At 37.2% G+C, this 25832-nt stretch overlaps 1 protein-coding gene across 5 annotated transcripts in view; it reads right to left on the bottom strand.

Moving 5' to 3' along the window:
* MTDH (metadherin) overlaps nt 1-25832 on the bottom strand; it is a 57156-nt gene that overhangs the window by 29023 nt on the left and 2301 nt on the right. For all 5 annotated transcript variants that reach the window (XM_047842233.1, XM_047842231.1, XM_047842235.1 and 2 more), the window contains exons 2-5: nt 14566-14667; nt 3058-3142; nt 2189-2365; nt 730-795 (exon numbers count right to left, since the gene is read on the bottom strand). In XM_047842233.1, coding sequence (XP_047698189.1) covers nt 730-795; nt 2189-2365; nt 3058-3142; nt 14566-14667 — 430 coding nt within the window. The remainder of the gene's footprint in view (nt 1-729; nt 796-2188; nt 2366-3057; nt 3143-14565; nt 14668-25832) is intronic.

Raw genomic sequence — 25832 nt, 5'->3', positions numbered from 1 at the left:
TATGTACGCACGCACGTGTTGTGTTGTGTTTTTCTAAGCTTCCTAAATGACTGTAACGTGTAGCCAGGATTGAGAATCATGGGAATGAAGGAAGCTGACAGAGTTAAAACAAGCCTGAAATAAGGTGCTTTTTCATTTCTGAATTTATAGTATACTACAACACTTTTAGTTTTTAGGTAAGATATACTACTCTACTTAATTCAATCTTTATCATAAACGAGTACATAAAATATATTTTCTAATTGTGGAGCACTGGGTAACTTTAGACTGTAGTCCATTTATTGTAAAATATTTAATATTGTTAAAGAAGCAGTTTAAACGATGATAGGTATTAAGGTTTTTTCCTTAATAAACAGGGGTAAAGTCTTTTATCCCATATATTAAAACCAAGTCCTCCCCCCCCCACTCAAAATCCTTCTTTTCTCTATTGACTTACACAATGCAAACAAGAATAAAAACTGCATATAAGCTATTACTAAAAGATTGCTTTTACATATGGGGGAGAGGGAGAAACAACTAGAACATACCAAAGCCTGTTAAAAGTGGGAATGATTTTTCTTTTTATCCATTTTCCAAAATGTCTGGATTGTGATTATATTACTTTAGTAATTAAAAATCATTTCTAAGCCTTTTTTTTTCCTTCTGTATCATTCATGTGAGGAAAGAGACATGTATATAAGTTTCTATTTTGATGGGCCTTCAATTTAAGTTACATGTAATTTCTCTCACCCTGAAGTGTAGAATCTCCTTTTCCAGACTTAAAGTTGCTAACTTGAACATTTAGATGAGAATCACCTGGTTGAAATAGAAATAAAATTTATTTAATACTAAACAGGCCACTATGCACATTAAATTAGGAGTTAACACACAATTTAATTTTCACTTATTTTTAATAAATTGCTTCAAGTACTAAATTCTTACACTGGAAAAGAGTCAGTTTTACCCACAACATACATGACATGTCCTTAGGGAACTGAGTTCTTTAGTTACCATATTCTTAGTCAACTAAAATGGCAATATAGGACCTGGAAAATTGCTCAAATATATGGAGAGTCTGCTGTTCAATAATGGTTATCAAGATTCTTTTCAGTAGAACTGGAAAACTGGGCTCTGTAATTGGATTCAACTTTGCCACCTCTCAACAATACCAGCTGCCTTTTCAATAATCCTGGAAGCAAACACATCCAACTTAAAAACACTGCCAGTATTTGGGACCAGGACTTAGGAAATATGGCAAGAGGTGCGAATACATGTTACAACAAAGATACTATTTCTCCGACACTAAAAAGCAGAATGATCACAATGTATTAAAAAACTAGCATGACACAGGATTGTGCAGCAAGGAAAGCATGCCCAAGACAGTGAAAAGGGGTCACCAACAGAAGTGCTAAAGCATGACTAATATGGGATAGTGAAAATGCATAAATAGACGTTGTTGCTACACCAAAGCGATAAATTCCAGCAGGTCATCAAGCAAAAAAGTAAAAGGCTGAGAAAGTGGTCTAGAGACAATGTGGGGTAGGGAGGCAATTAATAAAAAGGTGAAGGAAGAAAAGTCAGTGCCCAAGTTGAACAGTATCACTCTGCAGACTGATGTTTCCAGGGTAAAATGATGGCAATGTAAAGAGCTACTAAGAAGCCATCAATATTGGACAGTCTGAGCATGTGAAATACTTGGGAAGACCATTAGCTCCACAACCTCTGAAGTTCCAGTCCAGCTTTATCAAACACCAAAGCATTCTCAAAAAGTTGGGGTGATAAGAAGTCCAAGACAGAGCCTGCACTATCCAGAACATGCTAGTTTCATCTTGGAATGCAAGCATCCAACATGCAGAATGGTGACAAATAATTCCACTTAAATGTCTTGTCCACTATAAAAATGGAGATGTAAGAGAGCTGGGGCAAAGCATTGCACACAAGGAAAAAGGCAACATCATTTTCTCATGTGACTCAAGGCAGAAAGGCAATTTTAATTTAAAAAGCCATTCATTCGGTGGTATGTAATGAGTAACACTGCTGGTTATCAGGTAAACCGATACATGGTCCACAATGCTCTCACGAAGAAGGGTATATCAGCACAATGATGTAAGCTGTTCAAAATAGTCAAATTTTTGACGTAATGATACTTTGTACATCTGATTAAAAGGAGCTGGATTTGATGTATGACTCTTATGTTCCACTAATATACCTTTATTCTTCTTGGAACCAACAGGAAATGATGCGGTTGTAAGTTGCTCGGTGGTAACTGTGATGGTATTTTCTATCCCAGGGATAGTTGAATCCAATGAACCAGAATCAGTCTGCACCTTATCACGTTTACGCTGCTGTCGTTTCTCTCTGTGACTAATTTTAGTTTCCCAGGCTCCTGACATAGCCCCAGAGAAAAAAGTGTTATTCAGTAAAGGGGAAGAAAAAAGTTGCAGTTTTTTTTTGGGGGGGGTGGGGGGGTGGGGCACACAAAATATCATGATAGTAAACTAAAAACCAAGTGTACGGATGATATTAACTTATCCTAAGAATTTAATCTCAGTATGTTGTTTCAGGCAGCTAACTGCCATTATTATTTATTCTGCTAATTTTTATCAACTCTGTCCTCTATGATTTATAAAAAAATGATAAATATATGTTATCTTATATATATTTTTTATCCTGCCAGACAGAAGGGATAGGAGAGTATTATAAATAAGTACTAATAAATGGATTTATTTGGTGATGACAATAAAGGGCTTACTCAAGAATTTTGTACATAACCTTTTAGGGATAGTGTATTTAAGAATAGGGAAAAAATTAAAACCATAGTTCTAAGAAAAAAGACAAAACAATTGCTCAACATATTGAGCTAGACCCTCAATTTGAAGATGGTTCCCTTCAGGAAACGCACTTAAATAAAAAAAAAGTGTTTTCTAACAATGTCACAAATCTGTACATTAAAATCTGTAGTTACTAAAAAGAAAAGCTAGATACAAGATTAAGCAACACAAATGCAGCTTTTATATAATCCACCTTGGTAAAAAAGGATTAAGAATGTTTCTATAGTCCTTTCACTTGCTCAAGTACCTTCATCAACTTCCTTTCCATCATGGCGTGAACTGTTTTGCACTGCTTTAGCATCTGACTTTGATTTCTTCTTATTTTTCTTTGACTGAAAGCAAAATAGAATGTTACTTAATATTTCATTGTTTTTGAAAAGGTAGGAGTCAGTAAAATACATAATGAAATGTATGATGCTGACAACCAAAAAAATTTAATGTCTGATAAAAGAACTTAACATTAAATGGCAATAATAATAGGAGGGTACAATTTATTGAGTGGTTACTACATGCTAAGTACTTTGCACTGATTTTCTTCTTTATTCCGTAAAAAAACTCACTAGGGAAGGTATTATTCCCATTTTAGAGATGAGGAAACGCAGACTTAGAGATGTTAAATATGAAATTGGCTATCTAGGGTCACATTAAGTTAGTAAGTGGTAGAGTCAAATTAGGAAATGGGTCTATCTGGCTTCAAAGTCTGTGCCCTTAAAAACACGCTATCCTAACTTCCATCACAAACAAGGCAGTATAATATGGTGTTTTCAGAGCAATAAAATTAAAAAAATATTGCTAGCGTTGAGAAAGAAAATGATGCACTGATTAGTGGCTTTTGGATTTTATAAAGCAGATTGCTGGAATACCCTGCTGTATAACAAATCAGAGAGTCAACCAGACAAAGCAGTTAATATTTTGTCAGTTTCAAAGCAATGCGAAAATACCTAGGATTTGCATATGGTAGGTATTTAGTAATTCATTAAAAAAAAATACCTACACACATACAAGATGTGGGTTATTTTGAAACAGCCTTCCAATTCCATTCTGTTAATATTATTTTCTCCTCTCAGAAGCTGCTCATTAAAACTTGGAAAAGCCACGATTTCTATATTTAGATTAGTGCTTCCAGGAAAGTACTAATATTCATCAAATATTGATTTTACTTATAATCTATATTCACTCTTTTAACTGAGACTGGCTATGTATATCTTATTATCTTCAAGTTAAGTTTACCACCAGGAAAAAGATCATATCTTGATACTAAGTTTTTTTTTCTTTATGGGTAAAGCAGTAAATGATAGTTTGAGTAAGCAATAAATGACAGCTCTTAAGAGTGATTAAAAATTCTTTGACAACAGGAGTATATAAGCAACTATTCATAACAAACTTTTTATGTTCCCTGTAGTTGATCTGTACTTGTTTTTTTCCATGTTCTCATTAACATGTATCATGTTTCATGTACTGCTTTATGACATCTACCAAACCAGGCTCATATCTACTTCACAAAAATTGACGTATCATCTACATACCATAATATTTATCCTCTTTAAACTGTACAGTTCGGTGGATTTTAGTAGATTCAAGGTCGTACAACTGTCACCATTTTCTAATTCCAGAACACTCTCATCATCCCGAAGAAGAAACGTGGTACCAATGACCAGTCGGTGTCCCCACCACCTTTTTCCCACTAGCATCTACGACCAATCTACTTTCTATCGACTGTCTCTCACACCCACTCAAGATTACACATTGAGCATTTTTCAGTTATAGCCTGAAATAGAGGTCAGCAAACTTTTTCTATAAGGTATCAAATAATAAATATTTTAGGCTTTCCAAGGCACATATAGTTCTATACATAGTGATCTTACAACCCTGCTGCTGTAGCATGAAAGTAGCCATATACAATATGTAACTGAATGGCTGTGACTGTGTTTCCACACAATTTTATTTACCAAAATAGGCCTCTGGCTGATCTGGGGGACCAGAGTTTGCCCATCCCTGGTCTAGAACAGCACTGTACAATAGAATATAATACAAGCCATGTTTGTAATTTAAAGTTTTCTAGCATACAGATGTCAAAAAGATGAAAGAGGTCACATTAATTTTAATATACGTTAACTCAACATAACCCAAATACATTTCAAAAGGTAATGAATATAAAAAGTTATTAATAGTATGAGAAGGAACGCTAAATAGCCATTAAGTAGCTATCACATTGGACCGTACAGACCTACAGGAACTAACTAAAGTTAAGTACCTCCATTTTACAGATAAGAAAACTGAGGCCATAAGAGATTATATAAATAGCTTAAGACAAGAGGGTTATTAAGTGGTAAATCCAGAACTAAAATTCAGTTCTGACTCTAGATCCTGCCCTCACAAATACTCTGCTATCCTGTCACTCTACATTGAACTCTACAAATTTAATCATGTATTACTTATGCGATTTTGGGCTAAGTGCCTCTAAACCCCTTTCCCCAACTGCCATTTGGGACAAAAATTCCTAACTTCATATGAGGTTCCTTTTTTTTTTTTTTTAATGTTTATTTATTTTTGAAGGAGAGAGAGACAGAGCATGAGCATGTGAGGGGCAGAGAGAGAAGGAGACACAGAATCTGAAGCAGGCTCCAGGCTCTGAGATGTAAGCACAGAGCCCGATGCGGGGCTCAAACCCACCCACGAGCAGTAAGATCGTGACCTGAGCCAAAGTCAGCCGCCCAAACGAGAGCCACCCAGGCACCCCCACATAAGGTTCTTTTAAAGATTAAAGAAGATGTGAAAGCAGACTAACTACAAAATAGTATACATAAGCATATATAAGACTTTAAAGGAGAGAAAGTATGAAAAAAGGGGAGAAGTTATATTCACACTGAAATATACTGTGATTCGTCACTAAAATGAAATCTGCAGAAAAATAAGACAGACTACCTTGATTTAGGCTTAGGTCTTGTTTGATTTTAGTTAAGTAACTAACCAAAGAATAATGCTTACCCAGACAAGACTTAATAACGTATTTATAAAAAGCTTTAACACAAATATGCATTCATGCTACTATTTGCCTTAGCCGTCCTACTGACGTAAACATCTTACTTGTGGGCAGCTCCACTACAGTGAACGCTTTTGAAGGAAAATGCAAATACAAAGTGCCAGCTCCTTTGTTACCACGTTCTTCCCTCCTATTCTTTGTCAGCCTCTACCATGGAGCTAGTTAACCTCTCCTAATGGCTGTCATGCAATCAAGATTTATTAAATCCCTACGATGTGCTAGACATACACTCCCAAGATTGTTTCTTTGTAAATTTTATACACACCCTCCTGACAGTGTATATACATTTGTAAAACAACTATTTTTTAGTGACAGCAATATGACCGAACATGCTTCATTATTTTTGAATAAGCTTCTCAATTCATGTATTTTAATACTTCAATACTTTTAATAACTATCATACTTGACAAAAGTATAGAGATTCACTTAAACGAAGGCCATGCTTGTCAAAACATGACACTAATTTTTCAACCTCATCCTCTAAGTATGCAAAGGTTTTTGTGGACATCTAACTAGTAAAAGTTAATCTTCCTCAACACCAGCGGTTCCTGCAATCAAATCTGATGGTTTTTTACTTTGGTATTTTTAACAAATGGATCCACTAAAAAGACTTTTAAAAAGTTTGTTTTTGTTTTAACTGGTTATATCACTATCACTTATATAGATCTTCCTAATTAACCCAGTCAGGTTTCAAAAGAATTCTATGAGGCAGATGTTATTACTTCCACTTTACAGATGAGAAAAGAAGGCACAGAATGATTAACTAACCAACCCCAAGATCACCTAATTATTAAGTGTCAGAACTGGGATTTGATAAGCATGCTCCAAAATCTGGGCTGCTATGCTTCTGTTAGGAAACTGCTCCCAAGCTGTTAAATTGTGCAGATATGAGAATTTTCACAAGTAACAGACAAATAATTTATTTTATTTTAGAAACAGGGAGAGCATGAGTGAGGGAGAGGGGCACAGAGAGAGGGAGAGTCTCAAGCAGGCTCCAGGCTCAGTGTGGAGCTCAACGTGGGGCTTCATCCCACAACCCTGGGATCTAACCTAAAGGTTAGAAATGGATGCTATGATACTTTAGTCTGCAGGTAAGTGGCTAGTGTGTAAGATTTCCCCCTAACTCATGGCAGTAACTATTCTGTTTTCTGAGACTTTTGTTCTATTTCCATTGGGTCAAAATTTTTCTTTTTTGTAATGGTGACAGTGATTTTAAAAATGTACATACCTGACAAAATTAAAAGCGGTCAGTGAAGTTCATCATTTTGAAAACTAAGCAACTGCCTCTTGAAAAGTCTGAAAACTACTGCTTTAGGATCAATTTCATCCACCTTTTGCCTAAACAAATATGGTAAGTCCCTATTTTATACTGCTCCACATTCAGCACTATTTATTTTTCTCACTTGTCTCAAACATATAGATGAACAAGGCATAAATGGCAAAGGATGGATGGTCCAAAGAACATATTATTTACATTTCTCTGAACTATCTATACCAACAGTTCTTAATCTTGGTAACTTGGTGACATGATGTAAGGATGAGATTAATTACAAAAAGTGTCACAAACCTTTTTAAAAGTAGAGAGAGTTCCAGCAGATTTTCCTGCTTTTCGGGGTGGTGGTGGTGGTGGTATAATTTAAACTACAGCCAAGATTTTTCCACCCACTACTAGTCTGATACATTTCCCTGAATGCAAGGAAGGAGTAGGATTGTAGATGAAGGGAAGTACCCACAACCTGTACTTTACCTTCCTCCTTACCCTCGTTAGTTAGATTTTCTTTCACTGCACTTACCACCACCTACCATTAGAGAATATATTTGCTTTATTTTAGTCATCCCTTTCCCCATTTTATCCTGTTTTATCAATCGTTATATTCCTAGTTCCTAGAATAATACACCTTGCAGACAGCAGTTATTTGGTTAATCAGTAAAAGAGCCTAAAAATAAATTGCGTTATATATGGTCCTGTCTGCCCAACTCTCATTGCCCCCAAAATAAAACCTCTGAGCTACTCTATTTGTATACTTGAACACTTATGCAAGCCATTAAATTATTTAAATACATTTGGTGTGAGCTCACGAATTATGGTACACCACACAAGCGGCATGACTACCAACCCAGAATCTTAGAAAAAATTTACAAGAAACCTTTCTTAAGAACTTTATCTAGCCCCAAACTCTTTCCCAGACATGGTTCTCAAATTTCCAACAGTTTAATAAATTAATTCCACTTGGAGACTCCATTTATTACCTCAATCTTAGCATGTTTAAAACCAAATTCATTTTCTCACTCTATTTCAATCTCCTCTTGCCACTCCCACTTGCCTCATTCAACTACAGCATCATGGGAAAATGATGGGCTAGAGGAGAAGTCCTGGTTCTGGTCTCCTTTCTGCTATTTGTCAGGAGTTTAGACAGAAAAGTCTAGGGGGCAAAAATGAGGTTTCTCTCGTAAGATACTCCCTCTTTGATGGAAACTACTGTGTTTACCTTCAAAGGGGGCACTGAAACTACTAATTCTTGGATGGAACCCAAGAATCATGAAGCTATAGATTCTATGGCACAAGGAGCCCAAAAGGTCAAGAGTCCAAGACCTACATAATCAGATTCAAAGCATTCCAGATAATGAAATATTTTAATGAATCCAAAAGATTGTATTAGAAGTTTAAAAGAGGTGTTCAGCAAAAAAAAGCCAGACAATAAATATTTTATGCTTTGCAGACTATAAGGTCTCTATTGCAACCACTCAACTTTGCTGTTGTAATATAAATGCAGCCACAGACAATAAATAAGTGTGGCTGCATTCCAATAAACTTTCAAAAAATAGGCAGAGAGCTACATATGGCCAATGGTCATGGTTTGCCAATCCCCAATTTTAGACTATTGTTTCTAAGACGTATTATGGAAGGTAAAACACAAATGCATGTAAATTCACTGGGCATGCAGTGTTCTCTGTTTTGCTAAGAGCTACTATACCTTACAGTTGTTTAAAATCTATGATGCCTTGGAATAAGTTTGTCTATGGTCTTCTAAACACTGATCACTCCTAGAATAGTGGTTCTCAAACTTCTTGGTTATAGGATACTCTTAAAACAGACCAAAGATATCAAAGAGCCTTTGTTTACATGGGTTGTTTCTACTGGTATCTAACATACTATAAATTTAAACTAAGATATTATTTAATATATTAATTTATTTCAAAATAATAATAGACTAATTACATACTGTTTAATTACACCTATATAAATAACTGCATTTTCCAAAACAAACAAATAAACATTTTAGTGAGCAGCACGGTTGGTATGTTCTACAGTTTGCAAATATCTTTAATGTCTGGCTTCATAAAAGATAGCAAGATTCACATACCTCCTTTTGCATTTAATTTTACTGTGATATGTTATTTAAAGCATGTGATGAAAATCTGACTATATACACACAGATATATAATTGGAAAAAGGATCTTTAAGACTTTTTAAGAATATTTACTAATTGTGGGAGAGTGCAAATGGGGGAGGGGCAGAGAGAGGGGACAGAGGATCTGAAGCCAGCTCCTCGCTGACAGGGTGACAGCAGTGAGCCTGATGTGGGGGTTCGAACTCACGAACCATGAGACCATGACCTGAGCTGAAGTTGGACACTCGAACCAACTGAGCCACCCAGGTGCCCTGGATTTTTTTTTTTTTTTTTTTGAGAGACAGAGTGTGCATGAGAGCAGGGAGAGTGGCAGAGGGGTAGGTGGGGGGTGGGGGGGATGGGAGGGAGAGAGGGAGAGAGAGGGAGGAAGAGGAAGAGAGAGAGAGAATGAATCTCAAGCAGGCTCCACACCCAGCATGGATACCACGACCCTGGGATCATAACCTGAGCCAAAATCAAGAGTTGGATAATCAACTGACTCAGCCACCGAGGTGCCCCAGGTAAAAGGATTGGTTTTTATTTTTTTTAATGTTTATTTATTTTTGAGAGAGAGAGAGACAGAGCGAGAGAGAGAGCTCTGAGAGAGCTCTGAGGAGGGTCAGAGAGACAGGGAGACACAGAATCTGAAACAGGCTCCAGGCTCTGAGCTTCCAGCACAGAGACCAATGCAGGGCTCAAACTCACAAACTGCGAGATCATGACCTGAGCCAAAGTCGGACACTTAACCGACTGAGCCACCTAGGCGCCCTTAAAAGGATTGTTTTAATAGTTTTGTTGTTGTTGTTTTTTGCTTTTTCAGATAATTGTGATATCCTTTGACATTACACCAAAGGTTAGTGGTTGACAGGGGCTGGGACTAAGAAGAAAAGGAGAAAATGGGGCGTTACTGGTAGTGGGCAGAGGAAAATGTTCAAAAACTAGACTATGGTGAGAGCCGTACAACTCTGCAATAAAACTAAAATCATACACTTATATGAAATAAATTTTGTGGTATATCTCAAAATAAAGCTGCTTAACAAAAAAGAAAGAAAACCAATGAGCGTAGACTTAAACAGGGTGAGGGGTAGGAACAGAGACCTGTATCACAGGCAGGACCTTTAGGTTATGTTCAAGGTTGTAGAGTAAGAGCAATGGGAAGTCACAAGGAACTTAAGGTAGAGGTAGGGGAAAGTATTATGCTGAAACTTGTCAAGTGGTAGTTTCTTAAAAATTGTTGCAACATGGAATCTGAAAGTGCATCAATGAACTTTCCACACTCTATTGGGTCTACCTTGTGCATTTAATGAAACTTTCACAGTTGTCTGATTTTGTAACATGCAAGTACTGGTCACCTGGAAAATACTGGTTCAGTGAGTTACACGCATCTTCTAAAATGTTAAAACATTCCATTGTATACAGTTTTAAAAATCACATTTGTTAATATCACAACTGATCTCATCAGATATTCTTTAAGCACAGGGATGCTGTCAAGCTAATGGTGGCAGATATAAATTTTCCAGATTTCTAATTTTCACTCAGAAACAAATCATTGTATCATTTGCAACAAATACTAAGTATTCTTTTCCTTGAAGTGACAGGATCATTTTAATTATTTTTGAGAAAATGTCTGCAAGTACCCAGGTCTAAATAACCATTGGTATCTATCAGCTGTTCTTTCACGTAAAAACAGTAACTAGTCTAGGTTGCAACTCAATTGTACAAATGTTCTTCCTCAAGACAACCACTGTTCTTCAGTACACAGCATACTGTAGGTATACTTCCTATTTCATCATGAAAAATAATTAAAAAGCATGTGTTCAGAGGTCAAGATTTAATGAAATTAATAATGATCATTTTTATAGCTTCATTAAGAATACTCTTAAGTGAAACTAGCATTTTTTTTTTTTTTTTTTTTTTTTTTAACTATGAGTGGATTGCATAAAGAATACAGTTACTAGTAGTTTGGTGTCACCGTCACGATTTGTGCTCGGAAGCCAGCAGTTTTACTTGCTATTGCTTCTGCACCATTAGTGCAACTATCAACATGGTGAAGAAGGCAAATGTCCTAATTATTATGAAAACAGTTTCATCCCCCAGGGCCCAACAAAAGGGTCCCTGGGACCCCATCCCAGGGGTCCACAAACCACACTTGGAGAACAGCTGCCTCCGTGAAATTGAGGGAGCATTATTTACTAGGTATGTGATGCTGGGCAATCCACTAAACTCTTTTTAATGAGCTGTATTAAAAAAAAAAAAATGATAGTACCCCTCTCCTTCCTCAACCAAGACTTAGTCAACAGGGTCAAAAGAGGTGAAAATATTTTGTACTATGTAGCAACATAAAAATGTAAGAGCTTATTAATACTTAAAATGAATGATATTTCAGTAGGACACCATTGACTTCATTCTGAACATAAACAAATTTGATTGTGACCAAATTTTATACATTTTGGTTTCTGTTGTTTCTCTAACAATCTTTACACTTCTATCTTAATTCAAATCCTCATAATCACTCACAAGCCTGACCTGTTAATCATAAACGTTGCTGCCAGCTAAACATATCTATTTTTATCATACCCCACCCCCACCTTGACCAGTCAAACTTATCGAGAGCTTTCCATTAAGAATATCTTCTTTTGTTTCAGCTGAATAATGTCTGATTGTGTCCGTTTGTTTCTCTCTCACTTGCCAAAGCTGGCACTCCTCACTAAAATACCACCCCTAGCCTTAAGAGTCCAATTGTCAATTCTTTCTGGCCACCCAAATTGGATAATCTTATTCCTGTGAATATCTGGCACCCAAAGTCTTGTTACCTGGTATCTTCTCCTGTGCTTGCCTTTCCTTAACTAGACTGCAGTCTTTCTGAGAGTAAGTACTTCTTCTATTCTTATTCTCTTCAGCATCCAATAGCACAATGCATTCAGCCAGCTAATGGTCCTAGGTCTACTCTACTAGAGACCAGTACCAATGAAGTATTGACCTTCACAGCCAAATAAAGACCTAGAAAACTATGGTAGTTTAACTTGCTTTATAGACACAAGATCTATAACTCTTGTCATACGTGGTTTTTAGACAATGTTTTACTTCTAAGGCTTATTACTCAAGTGACAGGGCAAGGTATTCAATATCACAGCTTAGAGTGCTTAGATGTGGCTCTGAGAGAAAAACATACAATGATGCATATTAAGGTACATAAGTAGATCTAAGAGAAGCCTCTTTAGAAAGAAAGTAATAAAAAGCCTTAAAACACATATTTACAACATGCAAAAACAGTGCAATAGCATAAAAAATGAACTGAAATAAAGTCTTTTGGGCTAAACCAAGTTAAAAAGCATAAATTCAAGATGCAGACAGCAAAAAGAAACACTAGCCATGAGCTGTAGCATTTACTATTATGCAAAAAGCCTAACCAAGTAGACAGCAAACCAAAGGCAGAAGTTTTGTTCTGAAAAAGCAACAGCAACTGAAAGGAGGCAGTACTGTCAAGTGACTGAAAAACGCATGGGCTTTGGCACCGGAATGAGCTGGATTCAAATCCTAGCTCAGAAACTGTGCGCTGAGTAAAACTGCAAAATCCCTCCATGCTGAGAGTCCTTATTTGTACAATGGGGCGGTTACTACCTGCCTGCTAGAGTTTATGAAAGGATCAGAAATAATACACAGCAGTAAAAAGCACAGACTTTGAAGTCAGATGGGTCTGGGTTAGAACTGACTATATCTAATAGCTTAGATAACTTATGCCTCAGGTTTCTTATTTGTAAGATAGGTATAATATCACCTCCTGTGTGCTCTTATGAGGATAAATAAAATAACATGGATAAATATTCTATAAAGTCTTAAAAGCACACCCGATATGTACTTTGTCCCTACAAAATATATGTACATACATTCATACATTATACACACACCCCACTTTGCATAGTGCCTGCCATTTTACAGATATTTAAAATGTCAATTATTGTAATTATTTCCTAACATAAGAAATTTCAGAATAATTATAAACTCTAAACTGTGGTTTTTTCATCTTCCTACACCCGATCTATATATGATTAACCAATCAGAGATGAATGGCAGTTCATCAATTATTCCAACTACAAATATTTCAGGATAATTCAGGGAGTGGAAAAAGGAACAAGCATAAAATAATCACTAGTAGGAAGAAAATCCAGAAACAAGGAAATATTATAGGGAAGGAGTACAAATACGTATTAGACATATAAACTATTCACACTTTAAATTTACAATCCTGAAATTGTATGCTTACTTGTTAATACAAGTTATTTCCTATTTATTTTTCTGCCAAAGGCAAAATCAGGCATACATTTAACTTTTGCCCACAACTATCCTTCATTTTACGCCATCCTACCTGCAGCTATCTTGAACCTAGACCAATTTTACTGGGTTACGGAGGAGAACTGATCTTACCAATTCTTTAAAGACACTTTAAAAATTGTAAGCGTTAAGAAAGTGTAGCAACCATTTCATACTATTATTCTGTAGGACTGGAATTGTCGCATTCTGGTTTCTAGAAACCACTTATCTACCTTTGGTTATTTTTTGGTTTGTCTTTCTTTGTTAAAAAGGAGTTATGCATGCACAGGGTTTTAAAAAGGGAGTGGAAGAGCACAAGTATTAAATGTATCGAAAGGACTTAAATGAGAAGTTTCTCTCCCACAGCAGGACAACCCACTGTTAACAGTTCCTTTTTACATTCTGCCTAAATCAAATAAAAAATGGGTCAGTTCTAACACTGAAAACTGAATAAAACCCCAGGAATGTACCATTTATGGGGTATGACAGATTGTCTTATTTGAAAACTTAAGAGTGCACAGAACATTCTCTTTTGTTCAACAAACTCAAAATGTCTAATAAGTAGACAATTATGTCTCCATCAGAAGAGAAATCTATTTCAACACTTAATACCATCGAACAAGTTGGTAAGCTTTTTATGTCAGAAGTGTACTATTAACAAAGATAATACAATCCTGTTTTCAAATAAGAGGGTGTTACATACCTGCAACCTTACTCCTATAAAAGACGTTCAAGTCATAAATAAAACTGTTTTGGTAAAGTGAATATTTAATACTGCCACAGCATGTTTAAAAATATTTGGTGATACATCCTTCCTTTTAAAAGCAAAAAAACAAAACAACTTACTTACGCCTTTACCACCCATCTGCTATGATAAATTCATATTTTCAGTTGTCCTTAAATGGGGAAGTATACATACAATTTTGTGAAACAGAAAAACATCATTTTTATATATGTCACTCTCTTTATTAAGAGACTTGCATATAATTTCATATGTTCCCAAACTTACCTTTTCATTTTTTTTATCTGTCTCTAAGGGCTGCTTTGCTGTTATACTTCGAGGAGTTCGGACAACTTCCTCGTCAGCCACTTCAACCGTCCGTCCATTAGGCTGCACGGGTAACAAAAAGAATCTTGTTATCAAACTGCTTGGAGGGTCAAATCAAAGATTTATACTCAAGAAACAGCATATACTACAATCAAATGCTACCCCCGACCCAACTTTAATAGGTTTCTGTACAGCCATGTTGTAAGACTTGATGTGCTACTATCTCTAATAACTGTGTTTTGTAATATGATAATGAACCTATAAACAAAAGCCTGTACCACAAATAAATTTTCTGATCTCACCCAGGGTATCAGTTCCTCCAACAAAAACTCATGGAATGAAAGCAGGAATATGGGGAACTAAACTGTATGTGCACTCTCACCACCAATTAGTAGTGTAATCTCAAAACGTTTCACTCATTATCTTTTAAGTCTTATTTCCACATATATAAAATTATAGATCTGGTCTATTCAAAAGTCAGTAAACTTTTTCGATAAAGGGACAGGAAATATTTTAGGCTTTGTGGGCCATATCATCTCTGCTGCAACTACGAAACAGTGCAATTTTGTACAAAAGCAGCCACAGATGAATAAATTGAGAGTGGCTGTATTCCAATGAATCTTGATTTGCAAAACACTAGTAGAGGGCCAGATTTGGTCCCTGGTCCATAATCTGTTGGCCTCTATATTAGATTATCTCTAATGCCTCTCATAATTCTATCATCTAATGGTTCTATTGTTCTGGGATTAAGAAATTTACCAAGCCAGTGCTACAGCTTAAAAAGGTTACCTCAGCTTCAACACTCCGAAAATAAAAAGATATGAGTAAAATTAAGTTTGTGAATTCCAAGTCTGGGTTTTAATTAGAATCACTAGTTTTGGGGGTTAATCCTCCCCCCACCCAAAAAAAAAACCACATTTCTATGTTCTATCACCAGAAATATATTTAGATTCAAGAGTTTGAAGAATGGAGTCCAGGTATCTGGTATTCTAACCTCTTCTCTCTGGGTCCTACTATTTCTTTTCACTTGCTTATTCTCATACTCCAATAATTCAATGAGTTAGTAAATCAATCTACTAGTTTCAGTTGCCTTATTTCCAGTTCTTGCAGAAGAGACTTCCACCAGATTACTCATTATAGCAGAACCATACTCCAGAAAACAATAGCAATGCTCAAGTTTCTATAATGTGACTTTGCCAGAGTTTGTTCGAAATTATCAGGGATATACAGTTAGAGAAACAGACCATTAATATTCTAAAACCCGATTTGTAGGCTTTTCAAAGATTTATGGCAGAAAAGCCAAAACAAAAGCTGTCTTTTAGCTGACAAAAATCCTAATTAACCCCAATTTAATCTGCTGGGTCTTAAGCAATTTGTTAAACTCAGATGCCAAAACCAGGTCTCCTTCCTCTTGATTTGGTTTTCTTTCTCCTGTGCCGTTGTGTCACTTTCATGCTGCTTCCTCTCACCAGCTTCCCTGTGTATGTACATGTTGCGGGGGGGTGGGGGGGGTGGGGGGGTGGTACACAAAGAAGGGTAAGAAAACCCTGAAAGGAATCTGGACTTAGAGCAATAACCACATCAGGAATATAAAACCGTTTAATTCTACTTCCAAGATCAGCATCTCAATTGTCAGTTCTCATATGTTAGTTCTTATTATCCTCTTCAGCCAAACCTTTTCTGATTTCCTGTGGTCTGCTTCAGCTTCACCCTCTCTATACAAGCCTTATGCCCCCTGAACGATCTTGCAGCTTCAATTTTCAGTTTCCAGTCTCTAACTGGAAGCTCACAGGCTTACATTTCTGAAACTTCACTTAACTAATCCCTTCAGGAAACTTTCCATCACAGTCACTACTATAGCACTTCCATTTTATTCATGTAAATGACTACATGGAGTCATCTTAATTTATTAACTGCTAAAAGGTGAGGAATTAATTGGTCAAAAACTACAAAAAATTCAATGCAATTCCTTTGAGGCCAAACGCAGACACTGGTGATACAGCCTCCCAAATGAAAGATGAAACAATCTCCTTTTGAACAAATATAAACTCTGAAGTCCTCAATCCCGTGAGCTACAGCAGGAACACTCAGTTTCCATTTCACAGACTCTGAAATGACCGGCAAGCCACAGGTGGTCCCACACTCCAACCTGTGCCATTTTTACTTCCTTCTTCGCAAGATGAATTTATGCCATTACTGTAACTGTAGCTGTTCCTTCGGTCTATGCAGATTTCTCAATGTTCCACTAACATTTGGGAGTCAGCAACAACCCTTCCTCAAAATGCCAGATAACATGAAACAATATGCCTCCTATCCCAACAGAACTATTGGGCCCTATGAATAAAGGATACACAATGGCAGCTGTGCCTTTCCTACCCACCAGCAACACTCATCTGTCCTGCCACTAGCTGGTCAAGAAGGTCTTGTCCTGGAAAATCATTAACCACATTTAAATCAGCAAATCCAGAAATGGAGGCATATTATGTAGATCTGCTCACATGAAAGTAACTAAATGTAAGTAAGTTAATTAATTAAATAAAGGGGCGCCTGAGTGGCTCAGTCACTTGAGCCTCTGACTCTTGATTTCAGCTCAGGTCATGATCCCAGGGTTATGAGACTGAGCCCCAAGTTGGGCTCCATGCTGAGCATGGAGCCTGCTTGGGACTGTCTCTCTCCTTCTCTCTCTCCCCGCTCCACCTCCCCCCAACTTGTGCTTCCACTCTCTAAAAAAAAAAGGAAAAGGAGAAAAAGAGGAAGAGAAAAAGAAAAAGCAACTAACTGCAAACCAACACTTCAAATCCAACCTGACTGCCAACAGGGTTTTATCTTTTGTATCTTATACAAAAGGTATTATCTTTTCTCATCATGAAGCCTTAATATACACGTTTCCATAGATTAGCAATTATGCGGGCCTCTCATCGTAACCTAGTATAAAATTTTCTGGAAAACTTTGAGGTGTTTCCTTCCAGGAACAACCAAAGTTAATTTCACATATAGAATATAAGCTATATTTTAAATTAGACAAGAACATCCTCCGAATTTGGTGAAAATCAACCAGAAACAGAAAAATGACAATCATTTCTTAGATGGATAAACTCCTTATAGGCAATGCTATGTCTGCTTTATTGTTATACATTGCCCAACTCCTACGCCACATCCTTTGAAAAACATATTCATGAATGAACATTGAGTGTGTGTGCGCACATGCGTGTGTGTGTGTGTGTGTGTGTGTGTGTGTGTGTGTGTGTTGGGAGGGGTGGTGATAAACCAAAATGAAGATACCTAGCTGACAATCAAGAAAATAAAATGCAAAAAGGAGACACACAGCAGGGGAGCAGGGTCTCTTATTGAATAATACCTGATTTTGGAGCATCTGGGTGGCTCAGTCAGTTGAGCTTCTGACTCTTGGTTTCAGTTCAGGGCGTGATCACACTGTCCCTGGGTTCGAGACCCGCATTGAGCTCCACACTGCCAGTGTGGAGCCTGTTTAGGATTCTCTCCCTCTCTGACTCACCTCTCTCTCTCAAAATGAACAAACTTTAAAAAATGCCTGATTTAAAGGAAATATAATTTTCTTTTTTTTTTTTTTTAATTTTTTTTCAACGTTTATTTATTTTTGGGACAGAGAGAGACAGAGCATGAACGGGGGAGGGGCAGACAGAGAGGGAGACACAGAATCGGAAACAGGCTCCAGGCTCCGAGCCATCAGCCCAGAGCCTGACGCGGGGCTCAAACTCACGGACCGTGAGATCGTGACCTGGCTGAAGTCGGACGCTTAACCGACTGCGCCACCCAGGCACCCCAAAAGGAAATATAATTTTCATGTTAGTCAACCCTTAAATTATTAATTTCATAAATGTTTATTAGGTACTTCAGGCACTGGGCTAGGGACCTCAGGAACAAGGACAAATGAAAGGAATTTGCCCTTGAGGAGTTTTGAGGTTCAGAATAAGCAGATATGCTTAATAACGGACATCTACTCCAAAGGAATCTACATCTAAGATAACCATATGTAAAGTTTAACATTTGACTTCTAAAACGAAACCATTTAGAATCCCATTTTCACTTAGTTATGTGAATTTTATTTCTAGATAGAAAATATAAAAACCATGACTTCAAGTTACTTGGAAACACCTTAAGAAACTAGAAGGGCAGCCTACCAACTACCAAAAAAATGGAAGATGAAGAGACCATGGACACTGGAACTGAACAAACCTGGGATTAAGACTCGACTTCTATATTTAATCACTGTGATTATAAGCATTTTCCTTGACTTAACCCTTTATTTCATCATTTGTAAATATAAAGAAAATATGTACTCATACAAGTTTCTTGTTAAAACAACAATAAATGAGAGAACATGGCTATAATGGCTCAAATCCTCATCTCCTTGTCCAGCTTTCAGGTCACAACTAGCAAGCCTACAACCAGCGTTAAGTCCTGGTGGTCAAGAGGGTCAACAGACACTACATGCATCCATCAGGCCCAGTGCTCCAGACACACATTCTTTTGGGGAGTTAACAGAATACAAATGGTAAGTAAACACAGCCTCTCAGAGGCTAGAAATAGTCCAGGCTTGCTGTCAAAGACAGCAATGTAGTATCTTTCTTTTTTAAAAAACTGCTTATAGTTTCACCATTTTCTAATAAAAGAAAATTACATCATACTCACTTATGTTCATTCACTTACTATCCAGTAAGTGAACATAACCCCTCCAACCCTACTCGTAAAGGAAAAGAGTATGGGTTTTAAAGGCAAGCTGAAACCAGGGTTGAATTCCCCAATGTGTGTAATCCCGGAGAAGTTACTATTTCACTAGAGTTTCAATTTTCTTAGCTTAAAGTTAATCTGAACATACAGGAGGCATAAGTAGACATATTACACCCATCATAAAAAAAGATCAAGGGCAAAATGTTATGGAAATTCAAGGTGCATCATCTTTAGCTGACAGAGTGAAGACGGCCTGACACGTAATTCCCAAGTATCTGCCGTGGGCCAAGCACCTTGCTAGATGCTTTACATGCATCATCTCATTTAGTGAACAAGACCTTGCCTTGGTCAGTGTATTTTTAGTTTGAAGAGTTCTGATATAAATTCAAGATAGAACAATTTCTTGCCATTTATTTGAAAGTGTCTTTTTTTCTGCCAAATGTGAATATGTCAAATATAAATATACTACAGCTTTAATTATAGTAATTTACTAACTTATTTTTAAATCCAACCCCAATTTTAAACTCTTAATAACTGAGAGTACAATCTTACAAATATGGCCTATGATTCAAATTTGCAAAATCATGCTATATATATCCTGAGCTATTTCCTTTAGTGTAAAGATCCTGTGCCTTCCAAGCAGCTAGCCAAAGACTCAACTCTCTTCAGGGATTCCGAACTATCAACTTGTTAACTGCACCAGGAATCCTCATGCTGTCAGCATGGAGCCCACTTCGGATGCTCTGTGCCCCTCCCCCACTCACGTGCTCACTCTCAGAAATAAACATTAAAAAAAATTAAAAAATTAAAAAAATACTCTCAAAGCTTTCATAACCTTGAGAAGTAGTACATTAACCAATAATGTCAAAGTGCAAAAGAAACCTCAAGTGTTAAGAGGGTTTATTGCTGCTCTTAATATCTAAGATAAGCATAATTATTAAAGGTCTTCTCTGTTAGGACTTTGGCAGAATACAATGACAAGATGAAAAAGTCCTGTCATTTAACCAAACAGAGCCAAATTTCTGGAGCTTTGGTAAGAGTCATTACAATTTTCAGCACAAACTTTTGATTCTATTTTTTTAATGATTATTTACTTATTTTTGAGAGAGAGAGGGAGACAGTGAGCAAGTGAGCGGGGGGGTGGGGGGGGGTAGGGAGAGAGAGAGAATTCCAAGCAGGCTCCATGCTCAGCGCAGAGCCCAATGTGGGGCTTGAGCTCACGAACCGTGAGATCATGACCTGAGCCGAAATCAAGAGATGGACGCTCAACCGAATGAGCCACTTGGGTGCCCCCAAACTTTTGATTCTAAAAGTAAATTTTGAAAGAAATAAAGAGAGGGGCGCCTGGGTGGCTCAGTGGGTTAAGTGCCCATCAGCTAGTTCACGATCTCCTGGTTTGTGAGTTCGAGCCCCACGTGGGGCCCTGTGCTGACAGCTCAGAACCTGGAGCCTGCGTTGGACTGTGTCTCCCTCTCGCTCTGTCCCTCTCCTGCTCGTGTTCTCTTTCCCTCTCTCAAAAATGAATAAACCTTAAAGCAAATTAAAAAAAAAAAAAAGAAGAAAGACAGCTGTAACTTACTGGGAAAATTGGAATTGTTCTCTGAATGCAATGTAATATCCTTGAACATGCTATGAAAACCAGAGAGGTACACGGACATCACAGCAGAATTTGTAGACTACAAATTATCATACCATTTAGCCTTTGAAACTCCTTTGCTCTATGACCTCAAATAAGTTATTATAATCTATAAATCTCAAGATTCCATTTCTGTAAAATCAGCAATGTTTATCTAGAACTCAGGAGTTTTTAATCAAATGATTTTTCTTTTTATACTTATAACATGGGGAATAGTGATTTAAAGGTAAAAAGAAAATCCTGTTTGTAGGTAGCAAGTGATATAATTTACCTTTACTAATACCTGGGATAATACAGCAAAATTACTACCTAGAATAAAAGACTATACTTCTTTTTTTTTTTTTTAATTTTTTTAACGTTTATTTATTTTTGAGACAGAGAGAGTCAGAGCATGAATGGGGGAGGGTCAGAGAAGAGGGAGACACAGAATCTGAAACAGGCTCCAGGCTCTGCACTGTCAGCACAGAGCCCGACACGGGGCTCGAACTCACGGAACGTGAGATCATGACCTGAGCTGAAGTCGGACGCTTAACCACCTGAGCCACCCAGGCACCCCTAAAAGACATACTTCTATTGGAATATCTTAACAGCTAAATTTACTTAGCCAAATAAATTATCCAATTAAACTATGAGGTATCATTATACTTTGTTCAGAACTGAGTTCGACAAATAATCATCAAAGGCACTTTACATACCAGGCACTGTCTGCCATTGTATATATATCAAGACATACAACCTAGGGGCGCCTGGATGGCTCAGTTGGTCAAGTGTCTGACTTCTGCTCAGGTCATGATCTGATGATTCATGAGTTCCAGCCCTATGTTGGGCTTTGTGCTGAGAGCTCAGAGCCTGGAGCCTGCTTCGGATTCCGTGTCTCCCTCTCTCTCTGCCCCTCCCCTGCTCACTAGTGCACATGCGCTCACACTCTCTTGCTCTCTCAAAAATAAACATAAAAAAAAAAAAAAGACTTACAACCTAGTGGAGGGAAAAGGCCTCTGAAAAGTAAATGGGTAAGTAATTTACAAACTGTGATAATTATAATAAATACATACAAAGAGTTGACGCAGAAGACAGAAGGGGATGCCTATTTCAACTAGGGTGATCAGTAAATAGTTTTCTAGGAAGGTGAGGTTTTTGTTTTTTTTTAATGTTTATTTATTTTTGACAGAGAGAGAGAGACAGAGCACGAGTGGGGAAGGGGCAGAGAGCGAGGGAGACAAAGAATCTAAAGCAGGCTCTAGGCTCTGACTGTCAGCACATAGCCTGGTGTGGGGCTCAAATTCATGAACACTAAGATCATGACCTGAGCCAAAGTGGGATGCTTAATTGATTGAGCCACCCAGGCATCCCTAGGAAGGTGAGTTTTAAGGTGAGACCTACAGGCTGATTTGAACAGTAGGCAAAAGTTTATCCCAGAAGTGCTAATAATAGTTCATGCAAAGGAACTGGGTTGTAAAAGAGTGAAGAACTGAAAAGAGATCACTATAGTTGGAGGTAATAAAGAGAGGAACTGAACTCAAAAGCAGCCTAGAAAGAAAAGCAGGTACTGGGCCACACAGGAAAATCTAAACAGATTTTAAATGCAAAAGCTACTGAAGTGTTGGTTTTAGACAAGTGTTGGCTTTAGGACTGGGGGGCAACGTGCAGAGGTTACTACTCTGTAAGTGAGCTAAGGGGCCAGACAGACATTAGAATGAGAGTAGTCAGACTGAATACACATCTTGGAGATAAAATTGATGGTACCTGCTGACGGATTAGATATGAGGTACGGAAGATATAAGGGAATGAGAAAAAGGGAAGAATCAAGAACGACTCTTAGATTTTTGGACTGAATAACTGAATGGGTGGCAGTCATTTACCATTTACAGAAATGGGGAAGACCAGGAGAGAAAAGGGAATCATGAATTGTTTTGGAGATGTTAAAATTTGAGACAAATGTCAGATTTCCAATAGAAGAAATCAAGTATATACCTAGACATGAGGTTCTGGAGATGAGAGGAATGGTCCAGTTACAGTTACAGACTAATATGAAGTTGATCCCATTATTCAGGGATTCCATATTGGCAAGTTCACCTGCTCACTAAAATTAATTTCTAATCCCGAAATTAATACCTGAGGTGCTCTCCTCATCACTCACAGACATGCACAGGGCTGGGGAAAAAATCCGAATTGCCCTTCAGGTACCTTCCCAGGCAATGTTCAGTTTTGTTTCAGATATCATAAAAAATATAAAATAAAAATATAAAAGAGAGAGACTAACCCTAGCTGCAGAACTAGGGAAGGCTTCAGAGTAGAGACAGCACCATAGCTGGGCCTTCAAGGATAAGTAGAAATCATAGAGAGAAAGAAATAAAGGGCTTTTAATAGAACAAAATAGTTTGAATAAGAGACACTAAAGTCTAGCCAATGGTAACGTGTTTGAGATAATAGTTAAGAGATAAATCTAAGATGGGGGTTACATTATAAAGAGGTTTGAGTGCCATGTTGTAGACTGGGTTTTATTCAACATGTGATGAGAAAACTACTGACAAGACGAAAACATGAAAGTCATGGTCAGAGCTGGGCTTTAAAAGATTTAACTGGCATGAGTGGGTAGAAAGGATTGGCAACAAAGAGACTGGAAGCAGGAAAACCAGTTAGGATGGTATTAGTACAGTCTAAGCAAAAGGTAATAAAGTCCAAAAGTAGGGCAGTGGCAATGAAACTGGAACAGAAATAATGACTACAAAAGATGCTGCATACTATTAGAATGATTTATTGGCTATAGAATGACGGACCTTATAAAATTTTAGCCAGAAGAGGCAAACACAGCCATCTTCCACTGTAAAAATAAAAAGGTGGCTCACATGGCTGTTTACCAGGCATGAAGAATGGGAATGAGTGGTATAAATACTTTGGTAGGGCATCTTACTACTTTATGCATTCAGTAATTTTTTACTGAGTACTAAGCACTATGCAAGGTTATACAAGAGCAAACAAGACAAAAACACTACTTATTCAGTGAGCTTATAGATATCAACAATTGCATTATGGCAAATCTTTATGAGAAGTCCTACACTAATATAAAAATAACCTTTTCACTAATACAAATTTTCACTGAAGTTGACCCTGGTTATAGGTAGGCTTCTAGTTGAAATTCAAGGCAACAACTGTTAAACACCAGTTAGTTATATGATATCTCACATCCATCTAAATTATGGCTCAGATTAAGTCAAGTTAAAAAAATATTTACTGAGTTCCTATTTAATACTTACATTGTACTAGCTGTCATGGGAAAATACATAATGATTTCCAAAAATGCCAAGAAATAAGCCCAGTGAAAAGTGCCACCCCCTTCACTTTTAGTAGGAAAACAAACTGCAATTCATACCCTGAAAGACCTTTGCCAAGATATTAGGGGATAAAAATCAAAATGATATAAAGATTTTAAAAAGTGCTTATGCGTTGGTTTAAAAAAGCTAAATACCACCTACTCTATAGATAGAAATAAACTACTAGAAACAAATTTTAAAAATCTGAGTTGCAAAACTTGCAATGATTTAAGAGAGAACTAAAAATAATGGGATAAAAAGATGAAAACAAAACATTTAATATGTAATATCCCTTCACAAAACTAGTTAGTTGGATCAGAGTAAGTATATACTAAAATGTGTATCAGAATGATATAGTAATGAAGAGACAGATTGTAAGATTAAACATGACACCCCTTAGAAATCTCTCCTTTACTATGGATCTTATGGCTCTATGCCAGTGAGTGATTTTTAAACTAATAGCAAGGATTTACCAAGGGAGCTTGTTAAAAATGCAGATTTCCTGGACTCAGTTCCAGAGATTTTTTATTCTGAATTTATAAGATCTGTGCTGGTGTTCAGGAATCTATAAATTTTAATAAGCATTCAAAGCAACTCCACTGCAAATAGTCAGAGATAACATTTAGAGGAATCCTCCAATATTTTAACTCAACTAAAATCTTCAATTTATAAACAAGATAAGCTAAACAGAGCAAGGTTAAATGCCTTATTCAAGTTTAGTTCCTGCCAGGCTGACAGAGTTAAGTCTTCCTCTCCTGGGCCTTTCCTGTTTCTTCAGCCTTTTCCACTATCTTGCTCCTACCCACTTTCAAAGCCAGATTCCGTGATAAGGTCTTTCACGGCCTCCTGGGCCCACAATGGGTTTGCACTGTTAATTTTTTTTAGCGTATCCTTTTCCACAACTGGAATAAAAATCTCCCTGGGGAGCAACTGAGCTTCTACTTTTGTATCCCCTTCACAATGAGACATATGAATATTGTATTCCTTTTCACTGCCTTCAAATTGCAAGCTGTATGCTGCCTTTCTCCAAGTAAATACTTAGCACAGTGCAAAGCACAGGAGTACTACATAAATGGGTGCTTCTATTTCTCAGTCTCATAAAGCAGTGTTTTTCTGTGGGTCATGCCTCACAGTGAAATGTGAAACCAATTTGATGGGTCACAACTATCATTAAAGAAAAACAAACCGTATGGTTTGATATGTGTGTGTTCTCGATAAGGGGGTGGAAGTTGGGAGGTACTGTAATGGAAAATGTGTTTTTTATTGTAAGTTGCAGTCAAAAAGCTAGAATGCCACAATTTTGTTAATGTTGATAAACTTCTCCAACACCTGTATACCATGAGGTAGGCAAAGATATTTTCTCACCCAATCAACACTGAACAATTTGATTAGTCATCCCATTCTTCACTCCCCAAAGCTTAATACTAAGATTTATTTACTCATTCACTGCCCCATTCCTCAACTAAGATGAAAAAGAGGAGTAAGTCCTAAGTCTGATGAGTATTTTTCACAGGAACCTGTTCCTTCTTCAGATAGGTCGTCTGAGTGTTACGATGCACTTCGGATGGACT

The sequence above is a fragment of the Prionailurus viverrinus genome, chromosome F2, assembly GCF_022837055.1.
Source record: "Prionailurus viverrinus isolate Anna chromosome F2, UM_Priviv_1.0, whole genome shotgun sequence".
Classification (NCBI taxonomy): Eukaryota; Metazoa; Chordata; class Mammalia; order Carnivora; family Felidae; genus Prionailurus; species Prionailurus viverrinus.
The sequence above is the reverse complement of the archived record's forward strand: the minus strand, read 5'-3'. Positions and strand labels throughout refer to the sequence as shown.